Source organism: Macaca nemestrina, chromosome 20 (genome assembly GCF_043159975.1).
Source record: "Macaca nemestrina isolate mMacNem1 chromosome 20, mMacNem.hap1, whole genome shotgun sequence".
In the NCBI taxonomy this organism is placed as follows: domain Eukaryota; kingdom Metazoa; phylum Chordata; class Mammalia; order Primates; family Cercopithecidae; genus Macaca; species Macaca nemestrina.
Genome location: NC_092144.1, coordinates 42,791,234 through 42,810,395, shown reverse-complemented (window position 1 = coordinate 42,810,395; position 19,162 = coordinate 42,791,234). Strand labels below are relative to the sequence as shown.

General features: G+C 60.7%; 1 protein-coding gene across 2 annotated transcripts in view; it reads left to right on the top strand.

Annotated features, from left to right (window-relative positions):
• The window catches only part of LOC105495583 (peptidase D), a 137,450-nt gene extending 119,369 nt beyond the window's left edge, over nt 1-18,081 (top strand). For both annotated transcript variants that reach the window (XM_011765312.2, XM_011765311.3), the window contains exons 12-15: nt 3,609-3,757; nt 13,624-13,808; nt 16,977-17,168; nt 17,550-18,081. In XM_011765312.2, the coding sequence (XP_011763614.2) occupies nt 3,609-3,757; nt 13,624-13,808; nt 16,977-17,168; nt 17,550-17,687 (664 nt within the window). In that variant the 3' untranslated portion in view covers nt 17,688-18,081. The remainder of the gene's footprint in view (nt 1-3,608; nt 3,758-13,623; nt 13,809-16,976; nt 17,169-17,549) is intronic.
• Nucleotides 18,082-19,162: the final 1,081 nt, after the last annotated feature.

Sequence of the window (19,162 nt, the reverse complement as noted above, 5' to 3'; positions counted from 1 at the left end):
GCTGCACGTCAGAGTCTGAAATGCTCCTGCAGGCCCGAATATGAGCGCGTGTAAAATGTTGGATTGAACAGCTAAGAGCTGCGCCACTACTCAGGAGATTCAAATGAAACTGCAAACCAAGTCCAAAGTGACTCTCATATAAACATTACAGCATTTCCCCCAGAAAACTGTTCCCAAGCCTCTTCTGTCACTGGCCGGCCCATCTTGGAGGCTTCTGCCTGTGGGCTGGCGGGTCCCTGCAGTGGGGCCCAGGGAGGGTCTGGGTGGGCCAATGGTGGCAGGTAGCCCGGGCCCAGAGCTACCGAGAAGGAGCCAGAAACAGAGCCCTTAGAACACATGTGGGGAGTGAAACGCCAGCACGTTGCTTGGAGATGCGTCCTGTCTCCCAGATGTCTTGTATTATCACAGACTCACTTGGCCAAAGATAGTAGGGTCCCCAGACGGCCAGGAAGGAGGGATCCTGCGTTCCTGTTCTCGATTGAGCCAACGCATGACCGAATCCTCCATTGTCGGTTTGCATTCAGAGGATGGATGAAGTGGACACAGAGGAGCGGGAGGGAGATGATTTATCAAAGCCATGGCTCTCGTCCCTGGATTCCAGAAAAGCTTGCATCTGAATAACTTATGTGTGTAGAAACTCTAGGGGGATTTTTTTTTTTTTTTTTTTTTTTTTTTTAAGGCAGAAAAAGATAGGGAACTGAGAGGAGCACGAAAATAGACTTCAGCTCCGTACCGGAGCCTCGCTGGGCGGGATGGAACTGGCTGGTTGGGTGTATACTTCCCTCTCCAGAAAGCGGATCGTTTTCAAACAAAAAATACAGTTACAGTCTTCTACAGGCTGGAAGATAAAGTCAGGCTGGCGGACGATATCCAGGCACCCACCATCCCATGTTCTTTCTGCTTTGCTGGCGAGAGTTTGGGGAACTGGGATCCGAGTCTGGTCTGCACTGGAGAACAGTCTTGTTTTTACACTCCTAGATGATTCCATCGTTTGGGGTATTCTTGTGGGCTTCCTGTTTTTTGTTTTGTTTTGTTTTGTTTGTGTTTTTTTTTTTTAAACAATGCTTCAGTTTCTGCTTTTCCTGTTGTATCAGCACAGTCCGGTAGGACTTTCTCCCCCGGCTGCTGCTGCAGGTCACCTTCTGATGTGGCCCCTCCTAGGAATCCGTGTCCCCCATACTCCTGGCCCTGTCCTCGCTGCCCAGGCTATTCTTGCATGTTGTAAAACCAACAAACGACAAACTATTTTCCTTGGTCGACTCTGGGGAACCTAAATGAAAACGCTTAGCTGTCCCCAGGCAAAACTGGGCTATGGTCCATACGGCTCCGCTCCCCACTGCTGGCCCCAAGAGGACACAGAGCTACAGCAGTGGGAGGGTCCCATTTTACAGATGGAAAAACTGAGGCCCTGAAGGCTGAGCGTTGCAGCTGGGATCAAAGAACCTATTGCTGGGCTCCGAGTTGTTTACCCTCCTGACTCAGGGCTTTCCTGGACCCGTGATCCGAGCCTCAGTTTCCCTTCAGTTTAGAGCTTCCATGAGCCCTGCCCTCCCGGCCAGCCATGGGGAAGCCTAGGCCCTGTGCAGGAGTAAACTTCCAGGGAATTGTTGGCCCAAGCAGCCCACTGCATCCAGAGATCCTGTGACTTTGACCCACCCTGACGCTCCCTGTTGTGCAGGCGGGGCTCCTCCCCAGCCCTGAGAGTCACCTGAGGTGTTATCTGGACCTTTCTGCCCTGTTGACACTGCTTATGATGTTTTGCAATCAGAAAAGACAGGAGATTAAAAAGTGCCCGGCTGGGGACTTTGGATTTCAGCAAAGCGCCCTGGCCGTGCATTCGAGTTTTTCCTTTAGAAATCTGCCTCCGTGGGGTGGCCGATGCTGCCTGTCCGGCCATGTGGCCCTGCTCCTTGCTCCACATGGGGCCAGGCTCCTCCACCCCCGGCTCCCTCCCGTGGGACAGGACCCCCCACAGGCAGGCACATAGGCAGCTTCTAGAATGTTTGTGGAGCGGCTGTGTTTACCGTGAGAGCTGGGATTTGGGTGAAAGGCCCTCATGATGGAAGCCACGGCTGTGTCCCTGGCCTCAGACTTGTCAGGACTCACGTGGCTACAGATGGACCCCATGGGAAGCCCAGGGTGGAGCTAAAGAGGGGCGGCTGCGCTTGGCCCTCCTGGCCCTGGTTCTGGACGCTGCAGCTGTGGTGGGCTCTGGTCCTAGGGCTGGACCAGCTTCCCCCAGCCAGGGCCGTCACCATCAGCATCATGACTTGGCCATGACCTGTGAAGGGGCTGGTGGGCCCGAGGGTTCTGCTCTGTGTCTGCTGCCTGCAGCCTCCTGAGGTGCCTAGGTGGGACGGGATGGAAAGGGGCACCACCTGTGCCCCTCCGCCCCTCAGCCAGACCCAGCCTTGTCCACGTGGGCTGCTTCCGGGAAGTCCTGGGAGGCAGGTTTGGATCTGGCAGCCTTTCCCACATCCTGTCCCTTACACACCACAGGATGAGTGGGAGGCTGCTGCTCTGCCGTTGCCCAGAGAGGGCCCCGAGGTCCTCTGCACAGCAAGGACAGGCCCTACTCCTCCCGGGCCCTGCTGTGCCAAGGGTCCCTCTCACGGGGCGTCCAGAGGGCAGCCCCAGCCACTATCCTCCTGCCTCAGCAGGCCTCCTGTCATCTATGCCACGCCATCTGTCCCATGCCATCCTGCCTCTCTGCTGGCCCCCAGGCCCCTCCCATCCTGGACAGCCGGCACCTCTGCCCCATTCTCATGCCCCCGCCTGCATCCTGCTGGTCTCTGCGGCCGCCGGAGGGTGCCAGGGTGCAGGTGGACAGGATGAGGGGCCCACCTGGCTTCCAGGGGCATGTGGCCAGCAGGCCCTGGGAAAGCCTTGCTGGACATGAGGCTGTCACTTCCTCCATCCCACCCCCTTGGGCAGAGGGGTAGTATCGGGCACATCCCTCCAGCTAGGGGGCCCCAGAGCTGCAGCAGAGCTAGAGGCCCCAGCCGCCGACTGAGTTTCCGTCCAATGCTCTGGGTCCCGGAAGAAGCATGTGGTGCAATTCAGGCCCCGAGTTCTAGGCCGTGCATCCCACCCAGGGCCCCTGCCCAGCCCCCTCCTCCTCTTCTTCCCACAAGCCCGGCCTCAGCCTGTGCTCTTTGCTGGGTGCAGGGAGACCCTGGGAGGGCCTGTTGGGGTGTCAGGTGGAGGCCAGGCAGCGGGTGGGGTCCTGGGGCATCTCTGCCTCCTTAGTTCTCCAAGCAAGTCTCCACGGCTGAGCTCTCAGAGGCCAGGCCACGGGGGCAGGGGTCATCTGCATAGGACAGCCCCGCTCCCCTCAGCCTTCCCTGCCCAGGCTGAGCCCTGAACCCCTTTTTCCCTGGAAGACACAGGTCTTCCAGGATGGCTTCGCGTTTCTTTGCTGCCCACGCACCCATGGGAGACACCAGGTGGCAGTTCCCCACACCAGTCTCATTGTGAGGGGGAGTAGCCTCTGCTGCGTCCAGGACCCGGGACAGCTGCCCGTGAATCCAGGGGAGGCGGGAAGCGGCAAGGGTAAGAGGGGTGGTGGTGCCCCAGTACTCACCTGCCCTGCCCTCCTATCTCCGCAGCCTGTTCGACATGGGCGGTGAGTATTACTGCTTCGCTTCCGACATCACCTGCTCCTTTCCCGCCAACGGCAAGTTCACTGCAGACCAGAAGGCTGTCTACGAGGCGGTACTGCGGAGCTGCCGCGCCGTCATGGGTGCCATGAAGCCAGGTGAGCAGCGAGGCGGTGGGGGGAGGCACACCTAGCGTGGTGTTGGGGGCGCTGCTGTGTGGCAGGTGCCTGCAGGAACTGGGCCCGCGTGGCGTGACTTGAATCTCTCCACACTCCGGATGCTTAGTCCCTGAGTTTCCAGTGGTCTCTCCTAGGAAACAGGGCTGACCACCAGGCAGGGACAGACAGAACCGGGAACTGGGGACTCAGGCCAAGGCCCCCCCATCTGGTGGCCTCCACCTGCACATCTCCACTGGCCGCCAGCACACCAGCCTATCTCCTGCTTTGTCCTTAAGCGGTGTCTTCTCCAGGGAGGGCTCAGCCCACTTTAGACGCTGGCATGGGGTCAGAGCAGGTTCAGGTCCTGCCGGTGCTCTGTGGCCTTGGGTGGAAAGCCCTCCTCTGGGTGGCTGTGTCCACGTCTGTAAATGGGGAGGCAGCGACTCACAGAGACTGAGTTAAACTGTGTAAAGCACCTGCAAGGCCGCCTGGCCTGTGGCACTGCCCTGCAGGGGTCACAGTCACTACCGTGATGGCCATGTTGAGGCCAGCGTGGGCCCGGTGTTTCTCTCTCCTATCGGCCAGCGTAGGCCAACCTGTCATGTCCCCACCCCTCCCAACCCTGGGCAGCCTGCACAGGCCCCACTGCTACCCCTTGACCTCCCACTGCATGCCATTGATGCCATTGATGTCTGGCAGGGGGGGCAGAGGAGGTGCCCTAGAGGGAAGCCAGCATCCTCCCAACAAAGCCAGCTTTCACGAGTTCCCCCTGGGCACCTCCCGCTGTCACCATCCCGCTCAGCCAGGCTCCTTCTGAGTGACTCCTGGGTCCTCCATAGCCCTGGCAGGGGTGGAGTCCAGCATCCACAGGATCAAACCCCAGCTCTCTGCTCTGCAACAATAGAAACCGTTTCCCAGCAGTGATGGGAGGTCCTGGCTTGTCACCTTTGCCGGGAGGAGAGAATTGAGGGATGTGGTCTTGTCATGTTCTTGCTTCAAGTCTTCCAGGGCTTCAACACAGCCCCGCTGCTGTAGTCCTTGGGTTCCCCAGAACCTGGGCAGGTTCCTATGGGCTCACCATGTGCTGGCCACCCCCTAGGCCTGGCCCTCTGCAGACACATGGCTCCCACGACTCTGACTGAGATCTGTTTGGCAGCTGCCAGGCTCCAGCCTGCAGTGCAGAGGGTCTTTCCCCGCCCACACCGGCCCAGGCACAGCTGGCCCCCCCAAGGCACTCAGGCTCTGCGTCTTTGGTTATGATCTACAGAACAGTCCGCAGCCAGTTTGGTCATTTGGTGCTGCCACACATTCACAGAGGTGGAAAATCAGGACAGAGCTGGGGCCAGGGCCGCAGCAGCCTAGGACAATGGCCCTGCACTCACAGCTGGATGGTCTGGCCAGGGCCCGCCTCAGCACACAGGCTGCGGCCACCTTCTGCAGCCTGGAGTCGCCTCCATCTGGGTCATGGTCAGAGATCACCTCATGTTGGCCAAGCCCAGGTCGTAGTCCAGCCCCCCAGCTTGCCCGCACCCTCATCCACTGCCTCCCACCCACAGCTATACAGACCTCCAGAGAGGCAGGCCCCTGTGTAGGGGAGCTCAGGTGTCCTTCAGGAGCCACGTGGGCTCAACGCGGGCAGAGGGGACAGCCCAGTAGAGCAAAGCTTCAGAGTCCAGGATGCAGGCCCCAGACCCAGAGTGCCCCGAGCCCAGCCCCAGCTCTGCTGCCTGCTGGCCAGGTACCTTACTTAAGCCCCAAACAGACCAAGGATAGACCCCTGCTCTCCTAAAGCAGAGTCCGGTGGGCCTGGCCAACTCTGGGCTGTGGCATCTGGTTAGACATGGAGTGCCCTCTGTTAAGGACCCACAGAGAGCTGGCAGCTGCCCAGTGTGCCCTCAGTGTTCAAGGAAAAAGGAGGAAAGAAAGATCTGGAGCCTCCAGAATGTGGCCTCAGAACTCAATGGCTTGGCAATCGACTAAACAGTTCCTGTGGCTCCACAGCCCATTGCTGGGATGAGTTGCAGCCTCGATCGCTGGCCCAAGTGCTGCTTCAGAGGGGCCCCCAGCCACCGTTGCTTTCAGAGGAGGCAGACTGTAGGCAAGCCTTTCCAGATGGTGTCCAGTCCAGCCTAGAGAGCCCCTGCCAGAGGCTGAGGAGCCACGGAGAGACGCGGGGGGGCAGTGCCAGGCCCCAGCCCCACACCCTCACGCATCCAGCAGGAACAGAGCATGACAAACGCATGAGTGCAAGCAGGTGGACCCCAGATATATCCCAGAAGGAAGACAAGACAGAAAATCCAAAAGTCAATAAGCTTGTGATGGGGCGACAGCGCTGATCGGACTCACCTGGTTTAGCGGCTACCAAGGAAAACAGCATTTCGTGCAGAATTGCTTTGCTTCAAAAGCAGCAGGCCGGGCTGAGTGGCTCACACTTGTAATCCCAGCACTTGGGAGGCGGGCGGATCACTTGAGGTCAGGAGTTGAAGACCAGCATGGGCAACATGGAGAAACCCTGTCTCTACTCAAATTACACCAATGAGCTGGGCGTGATGGCTCACGCCTGTAATCCCAGCTACTCAGGAGGCTGAGGCACGAGAATCGAATCGCTTGAACCTGGGAGGCGGAGGTGGCAGTGAGCCAAGATCGCACCACTGCACTCCAGCTTGGGTGATGGAGTGAGACCCTGTCTCAAAAAACCAAAAAAAAGGAGCTGCCACCCCTGAATATGAATATACAGGTGTCTCCAGGCAGATGGGTGGTGAGGACAGAAGAGCGCCAGACGGCGTGGCCAGCGGGCCCTTGTGGGTAAAAGGAAGAGGGAGTGACAGCGTGAATTCCCGTGCGCCTGTGAGAACCACAAAGGAGGTGCAGGAAGGGACGGGGCAGAGTGCTCGCTGTATCCCTTCTTCTTCTTTCTGACTCTTCGGCCATAGGAAGCATCCCCCGTTAGCTGTCAAATCCAGACTCCACGAAGCAGTTGCCCGAGGGGCGCCACTCCTCCTTCCTTCACTCTGGGGATGAGAATTTCTTGCTCAGTTTTGAATACCAGTAGTCACTTGAATGAATGATCAGTGTTTCAGACCCAGCAGGAGGATTTGGCAGGTGAGCTTGGCCTGCAGTGTATTCACGTGGTACCTGTGAGCACACTCCTCTACCCTCCGCAGAGGGCCCTCCGCCAGTCACAGCCTCTCAGGTGGACCGGAGTCTCTCAGACACCCTCCACGTACAGGGCTGGTCTCCCACTCTGTAGCCGTGCCAAGGTGGGCTGTGTCATGGCAAACTGTGTCACCATCACATCAAGTAGTAGTGTCAGACATCCACGGGCAGTTGCAAAATCCAGATGTCCAGGAAGTCAGAGCCCCAGGCTGCAAGGGGCTGAGGCTCCCAGCGGTGAAGCAGAGCTGTGAGGGGCAGGGGCCCACCGAGCCCAGCAACCCTGGACACCCAAGCATCAGGCTGACGAGCTCAGCATGGTCAGCGGGCAGTGCCGGGCCCATCAGGGAGCCAGAGGCAGCACCAGGCCACAGGGAGCAGGACGGCGGATTGACACAGCACGGGGGGCCGAGGCCTGGGGGGCGTTTGGTGGGAAAGCCATTGTCTTCCCCCTCGGTCCTGAGCTGAGACCAGGGATGGCCCCGCCCTGGCTGGCCTCACCTGCAGGAATGCCTGCTGCGGCCTGGGCAGGACCTGGATGACATCGCCACAGCTGGCATACTGGCCAGCTCAGTGGCCCAACTCAGCAGCCCCAAGTCTGTCCAGAAAGTGGCCAGGTGCGTGGGCAAGTCCCCAAGCCCCACGTGGCACTGAGAAAGGCCTGAGCTGGGTCTCCCGTCCTGTGGTGCTGCCTGATTCATGCTGACTCTTGGGGCAGGCACAGGCCTCAGGCCTGGCAGGGGTGTCTGGGCCACCAGGCCAAGCCCCGCTAGGCTCGTCTCAGACCATGGGAGGCAGGTCCTCGCCCAGCTCCACTCCCGCCCACCACTGGGCTTCACTGCCCAGACCCAGCCTAGGGTCTGGAGGATCCCTGTGTAAGGGAATGGAGCAGATCCCCAGCAGGCCCCCCCACACCTACCACCCGCACTGAGCTGTGTGACACTGACGTCCCCCAAGAGCAGAGTCGGACTCCATCTGGATCACACACAGTGATGGCCCGTGGGGCAGGCCCTGAGCCCACAGAGCTGCCTTCCGGATGGGGCAGGTCACCTCCCGTAGCATCAAGGAGGCCGTGACCAGGTCAGCCCCCTGCCCCATCCCGGCGGAAATGCCCTGGGTTTGTGGGTTCAATTCCTGGGCCAAGACAAACACCCCACCGAGACTGCCCGACTGCATCCTGTGACCTTCCAGGGAGAGTAAATAAAGCAGGAAACCCCATAGCTAAGCCCAGAGGAGAGGCAGGAAAGAATGATCAGGACGCTGGGGAGTTGAGGAATGCAGGCCTTGGCCCCCGATCCTAGGGCCGGAGGGGAGCATTCCTCACTGTCACTCACAGTCAGTGAGGAAGGAGGCTGCGCTCGCCCAGACCGGAACACTACCCTGCTGCTGAGAGTCCATAGGCGAGTGGCAGGCCAGGCCCGGCAGCTGCAGGACCTCGGGGAGTGCCATGCACGGGAAGCTGGATGGGATCCAAGCTCAGCACACCTCCTGTCTTGGGGCAGGCTGCTCTCCCCATGCAGACCCCTGCATGCATGGTGAGGGGAACAGGGGGAAGCACTGCTAGGACGGATGGATGAGCCCGGCAGGGTGGCCCTGAGCCAGGGTCTGCATTGGCACAGCCACAGCAGGAAGGCTGTACCTAGAAGCAGCACAGCTGTCCCCATCCCATGGGCTCAGTCCCTGCAGCCACCCTGGAGCGCCAGAGGACCCCAGCACTGAGGGCCCCACACCCTCTGCCTGTAAGCCTCCTGCAGCCTCGCCTCCCAGCCCCCACCCAGCTCCCTCTCCTCCTCGCCCACCTGCCCTCCTTGGCTTCCCCGCCTTCCTCTCCTCTTTCCCGTGCTCACCCAGGAGCCTCCTGTGCCCCTGTCACTGGGGGCCCAGCTCTTATCAACCTGGAACAGCAATGGTGGCCCACGATTGTGTTTCGTCCCCCACTCCTGGCTCTGTCCCTGCCCTCAGGGTCCTGGCCACTTGTGACTGACGGGGTGCTGCTGATGTGAGGTCAGAGGAGGGGAAAGAAGTGGCAGGAAGTGCCCCCACCTCCAAAACAGGCCTGACAGGGCGAGAGGGGGCACTGAGGCATGGGGTGACCAGGTGGCTGGCAGGGACCCAGCAGCACCAGCCCCGGCCCACCTGGCATATGTCTCCTGTGGCCCCGTGGTCAGGGGCACCTCTGCCAACTTTGCTTCCCTCCCAGCCAGCGCCAGGGACAGGGGCCCAGCCGCTAGACTTCCGGTCAGGCCTCATCCTCCGAGACGGCATGGAGTGCAGGGCTCAGGCAGACAGGCATGGCAGCCACGTGTCACCCCAGCCACAGATACCCTCTGTGGCAGGCGCCAGGACGGGGAGGGCTGTCTTCAGTGTGGGCACCATGTCCACCCCTCCTGCCGGCCACAACGGTGAGCCAGTTCCCTGGCCTCTTCTTACTCCTTGGGGCACTCTGCCAGGGTGTGGGGCAGGAGACTCAAGGAGCAGCCTGGGCCAACACAGCACCCGCTCTCGCACAGGGGTGAGCGGGTCCCCGGAGGTTCTGGCAGCAGACTGGGTTCTACCCACATCCCATGCAGGGTGGGGTGAGCTGGAAGTCCTCAGCCCCATGCCAGCTCAGCCAGCCCTCAGGGCCTGCCCTGGGACCCCGGCCAGAGCCTGCTGTCCTGCACCCCCAGAGCCTGGCTCACTCCCATCCATCCCGAGGGCCGTGTTCCACAGATGAAGCGCGCTCTTTGTCTGGAAGCAGCTCTGAGGACGCTGCCTTTGTAGCTGGGTCAGGCCTGGAGCCCCTGGGGCTGTCACACTCCGGGTAGGAGGCCTGGGGGCTGTGATGGGTGCTTTGAGGCTCCAAGGAGCTGGCCTGGGCCCTAGGCCCAGCAGGAGCGGGTGCTGCCTGAGGAGACCAAGTGGACTCAGACCACCCAGGGGCCACTCTGGCCACACCTGGGGGCTGGGCAGCGGGAGCAGCGGGGCTTGTTCCTCTGAGCCCTGCCATTTCACTGGGCCATGATGGGACGCTAACCTAGAGGCTGCCCTGCCCGTTCTAGGGTCTGAGTACACAGAGGAGCAGGAGATGGGGCACAACACTGGCTGCAAGAGAGCCGTGAGGGAGGCTGGGGCTCCCCTCGTTCCAGGAGTTTACCAAGCACCTGCTGCGTGCCAGGCAGACAGCAGGGTACGGGCACCGCCCTTGCAAGGCCCAGAGGTCATAACCAGGCCCAGCTGTGCTGTGTGTGCCATGAACTCTCAAAGCGCAGGAAGGGGCAATCACATAGGGCTTCCTGGAGGAGGAGCCTCAACACAGAGGCCCACAGGAGGAATAGGAGCACATCTGGGAAAAGGGGCTCGGAGGAGGTGGCCCCAGCTAAGGAAACAGCAGGTGGGGAGGGCCAGTTCTTGGGACCCATGGCCTTGGTCCGGCCGCCCCTCCCAGGAGTGGGTGAGGGAGAGGCTGGAGACCAGGCCAGGCTGAGAACCTGGGCTTCAAATGGGACTGTTTGCCCCATTCATTCTAAAGAGATGGCCCAGGCATCCGAGGGTTGTGCAGCGGCGGAGGGAGCTGGGCAGACTCCAGGAGGGGTGGGGCAGGTGCAGGGGTGCTCTGGAAAGCCAGAATGAGGTTTGGCGCTTGCTGGGGGTTGGGGCATGCAGGGCAGCTGCTGCCCAGCTTCTGCTGTGTGATTCCCAGTGTGGCATCTGGCTATAGGTTGGCTAGGGGCTGGGGGTGCCTTCCAGCCTGGACTAGAGAGTTTGACGGTATCTCCAGGCTGCCAGGGTGGGAGGAGCCTGAGAGGGCCCGGGCCGGCAAGGAAGCCCTCAAGTTGGTGCCTACCCCGCCAGCCTAGTGCAAGGACAGTGACCCTCACACACTCCAGGGGCCCCCGCCCAGGCCATGGGTGTTGTAACCACCATCCGGGCCAGACGCTGGGGCCAAGTTGCTGGAGGTTGAATCACTGTCACAACCCTAACCACACACAGGCAGAAACTCCCCGCTCCCGGCCAAGAGAGTTGTGTGCAAGGCCTTCCCCGAGGGTGCACAGGCGAGGAAGACCAGCGGCGCCGAGGGGACCCCCGGGCCGGCACGTCCGGGCGGCGCCGGGCCTGCCCCCGGGAAGGGCCACCGCGGAGCATGATTTATACCTGATTCCCGCCCTCTGCGGAGGCTGGGCCAAGAACACAGCCCACTACTGAAGTTAGCCTGGTTGGAAGGCTGGCTGCACTTCCCGGGGCTCCCCTTTGGTGACCAGAGAAGGGCCCGTCCAAGAGGAAGCAGTTGAGCTGGGCTTGGGGCACGAGCCACGCACAGGAGGCCTCCCAGCACCACGTGCCAGCTTTGCAGGCTGTTGGGGGACCTGAGGGGCACTCACTTTATGCCAGGCCCAGCGGTGTACTCGGGAGACCCCCACCCTCGGAGTGAGACATGAGAAGCAAACGAGCAGATCCGTCCAGGGGACCGCTGCAGGCTGGATGGACGGTGCAAGGAGAAATCACCAGACCTGGGACAGCAAGGCAGGAAGGTCTCCGCTGAGAGGGGACAGCTTTTATGCAGAGACCCCTCAGATGAGGCATCACAGGCCAAGGCCTGGCACAGGCCACAGCAAAGGGCCTGAGGTAAAAAGGCCTGTGTGCCTTAAGGTGGCCTGGTCTCTGGAGGATGCAGCAGCAGGGAGGAAGGGCAAGGTGGGCCGGGATTGTTCGGGCTGGGGTCTCAGAAGAGCAGCAGCAGAGGCTGGGCAGGCTTGGCGCATACCCTAGGAACAAATGAACATCAAGTGTGGAACCGGGGCTGGCTGGTCATGCACGATGGAGGAATGGTGTCCGGGGTGCTGTCCCTAGCCCCCAGGTGACAGAGGCTCACGGAGGTGGGGGAGCAGCCAAGTGGGCTCCAGTTACTCAGGTCTCCTTCTCCGGGATGCTGTGCCCTTCAGAAAAGCCAGGGGTGCAGGCCGGGCCAGCCAGGGGTGTGTGTGCGCCCAGGGCTGCCCAGACACAGGGCAGTGGCAGCCAGAGTTGCCCCAGGCCTGCCTGGGCTCTCCCCCATGCCAGACCCCAGACCCCAGGATGGCCGCCCCCACCTCAGGCCCTTGGAGGCTGGGGCAGGGAGCTGGGCTCTGAGGAGGATCCCTGCTCTGTGTGGAGGGTGGGGGCAGGTCTGAGCGTCTCCACCCCTGCCACCCTTAGGCCACAGCCATGGCAGAGGCGCTGCGCTGTGAATGGCAGGGAACACCCTACTGCCTGCCCAAAGCCGTGTGCCCCCAGCCCGCCTGATACCCAGCACCAGGGTGGCCAACTCTGGCACTAAAGGGGTCCCAACATGAGGGACTTGTGCCCAGTGAGTGTCGGGGGTGATGGCCTGTGTCCCAGTGTGGACTTTCATCCCTGTTCGCCAGCTGAACCCATCGTCTGCCCTCCGCCAGCCACAGAGGTTCAGAATCCTGTGTCTCACAGCCCAGCCCTCGTCAGCTCAGGGTCTCCTGGGCCCCTCCCACAGCAGCGATCGGCAGTGATGGGCCATGCAGGGCAGGCTCTGGCTCTGCGCCAAGGCAGGGTCTGGCAGGGAGGCCCTTAGGAGCCAAGGTCACTCCGCCTGGTGGGGCTGGACCTCACCAGGAGGTGCCGCAGGGAATTGCCGGGTGCCCTCTCCAGCCAGTGAGCTGCGCATTGATCAGGGCCCCCTGCCACGCACCTGGCCAGAGTGTCCTGGGGCCCCAGCCTCTGCCAGAACATGGCCTGCCCAAACCCAGCCCCCATGGGGTCAGGGCAGGAGGCCTCACCTGCCTCGGGTCCTTGTCTGGTGCTCAGGCCAAGTCCAGCAGTGGAAGCTGCCATGAGGAGAGGCTGATGCTGGGATTCCACAGAGTCCGGGGGTGGGACGGGCACACCCTTGGGCTGCTGAGACTCTACGTGGGGGGCTCTCCAAGGGCATCCTTCCTAGGGGCCATGCTCCAGAGCCCCACAGAGCCTGTGTGGCCCCCAAAGCTCTGTGCTTAGGAAGTTCTCTCCATGGTGACCTTCGCCCCACTAACATGCGGCAGAGATGAGTTGGATTCGAAGCTGGGGCTTGGACATCTGGGCTCCCCTGGAGATGGTGCCGCTGCTGTTGGCAGGCGGGGCCCCAGACCCCTGCCAGCCAGCTCGTGGGGCCGTGCCAGCCACACCTTCTCCCCAGAAACCTTTGCTCCCTGCAGCAACTCCGGGGGTGACTCTTCCCCATTCTGGGATGTGCAGAGACCCCTCTTTTCAGCCGCGGGCTTCCCCACTATGCCACAGCAGCAAAACACCATCAGAGCTCTGAGCCAGGGTTTGGGCCTGAGGCTCAGGGCCAGGGCCCACGGAGTCTCCCAGTGTCTGCTATTGGGGAGACATGCGCATTTCTCCTCCTGGTGCCCAGGGATTTGGCTGGGTTCCCCTGGGCCCGGAAGCACAGGCTGTTCGGGGTGGACACGCCACGGGCTACAAAGTAGACCCAGGCTGGGCCCCTGGCCACAGGTGACAGGAACCTGCCCTAGGGGGAGAATGGAGGCACAAGAAGGGTCCTGCAGTCCAGAGCTTTAGCTGGGAAAGCTCAGCACAGGGGGCCACCCTAGTCCTTGTCCCTTACCCCCCGCCTCAGGCCCTCCCACCACAGCCAGTGTGAGGGCTTCGTGTCTCCTGGCCCCCGGCCCTGTGGTGTTGGCTGCTGACCTCTGTGGCTCACGACAGCTCCCTCTGGCCCGCAGGTGTCTGGTGGCCCGACATGCACCGCCTGGCAGACCGCATCCACCTGGAGGAGCTGGCCCACATGGGCATCCTGAGCGGCAGCGTGGACGCCATGGTCCAGGCCCACCTGGGGGCCGTGTTTATGCCTCACGGGCTCGGCCACTTCCTGGGCATTGATGTGCACGACGTGGGAGGCTACCCGGAGGTCAGTCAGTGTGGACATGGCAGGCAGAGTGGCTTGCCCATCAGCTGCCGCTGAGCCTGGCCCCCGGGGCAGGGTGGGACTCTAGGAGGCAGCAGGGGTGTATTGGGATAGCAGGGATGGACCCCCTGGCTCCATGTGGTACACGGAGGGCATGAGGAGGGGATCGGGGCCCTGGCCAAGGCAGGGATGCATCCATGAGCGTTCCACAGACCTGGACATAAAAGCGGTGCTGTCTGCACTCTGGGCCCTGGTGTCAGCTGCCCAGAAGGTGGCACACAGTCAGGATACGGTGCATGGGGCCCCACAGGACAGTGGTGCCAAGGACAGGTCTTTGTGATGGAACTGCGTGGCACCCCTCACGTCCAGCCGCCTCTGGCTTCATTTAGACTTGGGGAGTTGATGAGGCTCCACCCACTGGTGACTGGCCCTGGCCCCTCACAAGCCCAGAGCAGCCCTGCTCTGCTGCTGGTTCGCCCTCTGCCTCCCAGGCCCCTGGACCACACACCTGTGACCCTGCAGCCTCCTCATCCCCAGGCATTCGGGGGACCCTTGGCAGATAAGGGAGGCTGGGGGCCATCTCCAGACAAGGCTGCCCCAGCCCTCAGAGGACCACTCAGCGGGTACGTGAGGCTTGGGGAGGCCCAACCGGGCAGGTGGCTACGGCCTCTCAGCTGGGCGTGCGGGGCGCGCCCGTCCCTGCCCTTGGCCGGCTGCCCAATGCAGGGGGCTGATTGTGCAATCGTGCACGCCCTGGGGCCCCCCAGCCGGTTAGCCAAGACAAGGCTGGCCTCTTGGCTGCAGGGTGTTTTGAAAGCACTAAGAATGATTTTTTGGCAGGGTGGGGGTGGTGGGGGGAATTGCTTAAGAGAAGCATTATTATTCAATTATTTTTTTCCTCAAGTGTAAACAGTTAAATTTGGAGAAACAAAATCAGTTTTAATTTCCTAATGTCTGTTCATCCCATTGTGCGCAGGGAGCCAAGAACTGGGCCTGCCAGACATTGTTAGCTGAGGTTCGTTATTCATTAGTCGCCAAAGCGCTTTTTTTCCACCAGCAAAAATTGGCAGCAAACTGTTTTCATCTTTTCCAGTAAGCACCTCTTTGTGCTCAGAGTCTATTCTTCTGACAGATAAACATTGTGGAAAAAATATGGCTTTTCCTATAAAAGTCATTTGTTTTATTTCAGGCCTGCAGACACATCTGGGGCTCCTCTGCTTGGAGCCCAGTAAAAGTTATGGCCTTGTCAAGCCCTGTGCCCAGAGGCGGGCATGGGCATGGTGAGGGCAGGACCCCTCCCCACCCCTGAAGGCTGCACTTCCTGGACCACAGGGGCTTGTGCCCTCCCCACATGCCCAGCCCCTCCGCTTCTCTTATGACCGCGCCCGCACCCTGTTCTCAGTAGGTCTCCCGGGCAGGCCCCTAGAGCCAGCACCCTGAAGGGGCTACTGCATCGCTGGGCTGAGGCAGGCCTTGCCCCTGTGCCCGCCGGGGATCCCTTCTAATCTTTACCCACCCCCAATTTCAGTCGTGGACCTCAAGATTTCAGAGGGGAGGAAAGTTCGTTTCCCTGGCGAAACGAACCTGCCCCCCAACCGTGTAGCGGTCAGGGGTGGGCCCATGGGGATGGAGGGGTGACTGGGAGGAAGGAAACCTGACGTTGACAGGCCCTTGCTTCCCCCAGGCCCCTGGCTTCGACCGCCGTGGGGTGGAGAGACAGGGACGGGCACTTCAGGAGTAGCATGAAGGAGAGGGATGGGCGGCGGTGGGGTGGGGGTGCCTAGCGCAGGCTTTGAATGACAGGGACGAGAAGGTCCTGGAGCAGAGACCCTGGGACCCCCAGCAGCTTCTGGGCAGGAGACAGGCCTCAGCGGAGTCCACATGCACCTCTCACTTGCGCAGAGGGAATGTTACTCCATACGGTTCCTCAGCCACGGGGCATCTCTGCCCTCTGGCCTCAGCTCCCAGTCAGCAGCCAAGAGGCAAGTGTGGTGGGGCTGGGGCCACACTAGCCAGGCTCTGGTGTCTCCTCATCGCCTCCTGCCCAGCCTGCTCTCTCCAGGTCAGCGTGGCTCTCCCTGCCCCCCGTGGAATCAGTCACAGCCTCTCTGGCCATGCCCAGCGTGGAGGCCAGGCCAGCCTGTTTCTGGTTACCTTACGTGAACTGCTAATTGGAGTCTGATGTTCTTGGCCCCCAAACAGTCAGAAATGACAGCTCCCGCTCCAGCAGCTGGGCTTCCTGGGGAGGGAGTGCAGCCCGGCAGGGCAGGCTCAGACCCTGACCAGAAAGCGTACTCGTGCCCACTGGCTCAGAGGCCCTGGCCACCGGCCGGATGGTGCCCCAGGGACCTGGGGCGAGCAGGAGCTCTCCTGTAATTCCCCGAGCACCCGCTCCTCTCAGCTGTGCCTGTGAGTGGACAAGGCCAGGCTGGGTGCGCATGGGGCAGTGTGGGGTGCAGACAGGGTCCCTGCAGGGAGCGGCTCTACCACCGTCCCTCAGGCGTCCTCCAAGGCTGGGGGCTATTTCCCAGGGCCCTGCCGTAAGGCCCAGAGCACTCCTCTGGGAGCCACACCCGCCAAGCCACGCGCACACGGCACATGTGCACTGGCGCACTAAGGCTGGCAGACCCACCCTGATGACGGCACCTGTCCTCCCCGGACAGTCACACGGAAAACCTAGGCCTCGGCCTGGAGGAGCCGGGACCACGACTTCTGGGGCCAGTTTCCACTTGGGCTGCCTGGAAGGAAAGCTGTGGCCCCAAGAGGCTTCATAGCTGCCTTAAGAGCTTTTTTGGCTTCAGCGGTTTGGCATCTGCCACTCCTCTGGCCAGGAGCAGGGCCCGGCTGAGGGCAGCCCAACCCTCAGCAAGCCCCGCAGGCCTGTCTGGGCATCTCACACTGGGTGTGTGCACATGGGCGGCCACAGGGCTTCTCAAGCGAGCCCTAGGGTAGTGTGGCCAGGGACACTCAAGATCCGGGGGTACGTGCAGGGTGGAAGGACTTATCAGGGTGCCCACGGCCCGGCACAGCAGGGGCGAGCCTAGGCTGAGGACCTCAATGGTCAAGAGAGCCCACGAAATTGGTGCCAGCCCTCATGTGCCCATCTCTCCTGATGAGGCCACGGCGAGCCCTGGAGCTGCTCATCGGGCCCCTCATCTCTGTTCCCCACAGGGCACGGAGCGCATTGACGAGCCCGGCCTGCGGAGTCTGCGCACTGCACGGTACCTGCAGCCAGGCATGGTGCTCACCGTGGAGCCGGGCATCTACTTCATCGACCACCTCCTGGACGAGGCCCTGGCGGACCCGGCCCGTGCCTGCTTCTTTAACCGCGAGGTCCTGCAGCGCTTTCGCGGTTTCGGTGGGGTGAGTGCCCATGGGCCCCATTCTTGCTCCCAGAACATCTGCCACCAAGACAGGGGCCCTAGTGACGCCTTCCCTTGAGGTGGGCTCAGCTTGCCCCTTCGTGTGGTCTGTCACGAGATGGAGCCTCACCCCTCAGTAGGAACAGACGGAGATCCTGCAAAACTCCTTCCTGGTCCAGGGGCTCCCATCCACCTGGCGAGGACAGGGTGAGCAGGTGACGTGAGCAGATGGCTCCATGAAGGAGCCTGGCGGCCACTTCTCTCTCCCAGGGAGTGTCAGCTGCTCCCAGCCCATGGTGGGGTGGGCCTGGAATGGGCCCGGCCCTCTAGCCTGGCACATGAGGCTGCTCTGAGATAATGTGTGTCTGTCGGCTTGACCCAGGTCCGCATCGAGGAGGACGTCGTGGTGACTGACAGCGGCATGGAGCTGCTGACCTGCGTGCCCCGCACCGTGGAAGAGATTGAAGCATGCATGGCAGGCTGTGACAAGGCCTTTTCCCCCTTCTCCGGCCCCAAGTAGAGCCAGCCAGAAATCCCAGCACACCCGGGGACCTGGCTTTGCAACCTCTTTTCGCGATGGGCAGCCTGCTGGTCAGCACTCCAGTAGCGAGAGATGGCACCCAGAATCAGATCCCAGCTTCGGCATTTGATCAGACCAAACAGCGCTGTTTCCTGGGGAGGAAACACTTTTTTAATTACCCTTTTGCAAGCTCACACCTTTAATCTGTTTTATACCTTGCTTATTAAATGAGTGATTTAAAATGATTGAAAACAATGCTGTTCTTTAGTAGCAACTAAAATGTGTCTTGCTGTCATTTGTATTCCTTTTCCCAGGAAAGAAGCATTTCTGATACTTTCTCTCAAAAATCAATATGCAGAATGACATTTGCAATAAAAGATTTCCTAAAATGGTCCTTTGTGCACGGCTTCCCCTTTATTCTTTATTCCTTTGCAGACGAGCATTTGGGACCCCATACACCCTGAAAAGATGGCTCACCTGGTGTCAGTGTCAAAAGTTGGTTCCAGGAAAAGGGTGCTGGCGGCACAGGCCCTTTAACGGCTGCTTCTGCCTTGAACTGGCCTGGTGGGACAAGGGCAGAGTCCTCCCTGAGGAGCCTGCTTTGAGCCCCTGGGACTCGGGGCTCTGGTGTCACCCTGTCACTTCCTATAAGGTTTCCCAAGCCTAACAGGATCAGAACCACTGGGGCATTTGGTAAGAGATTCCTGGGACCCCCTCAGACCATCTGACTCAATGTCGAGGGGCAATGGCCTAGAAATTGTGTATTTCACAAGCACCCGCCAGATGCTCCTAACAGACAAGTGTGAGCAGTACTCCCAGGCAAGGTGGTTTTAGCTTGTCAGTACCAGTGCAGCCTGAGGTTTGAGGTGGGGCAAGCAACGCTGCGGGAAGATCCTAGGCACTCAGGTCAGACTGGCCAAGTCACCCCGCGCCACACCTTCGCGCAAGTTAAAGGGCGGACTGATTTAACACAAGTCTTTCTGATACAGTCACTGCCTCCAAACTGGATTTCTGAAGGTGGTAGAATTACGTAGCGCTTGAGCTGCAGATATTTAAAACCGGAGACTTGCAGGGATCTCTTGTCCTTGATTTGTTTTTCATGTGGGACACCTTAGCCAAAGCCAGCCTCTGTCAGAGACACTGCCAACGAAGGCAGCGCCACAGCGAATTTGCAAAGACCGTTTGTCCTCCCTAAGTGTAGTCCTTGACTAAACTCTACCAGGCAGGAAACTAGCCAGGGCCCAGCCATGCCTGTTGAAGTATCTGTCCTTGCCTCACCTTCTCCAGTTCTCCCAGGGTCCCACAGAACAGCCCACCCCTGGAGCTGGTTTCTAGAATTCTGTACACCATTCCAGGTTTGCCTTCTCACAGAGCTCCCATCCAGGAGTTACCAAGCCAAGGTGAAGGATGACAAGTGAGAAAAATGCCACAGATGAAACCATGAGGATGAGGGGGTGGAAAACTGTAGCTGAAGA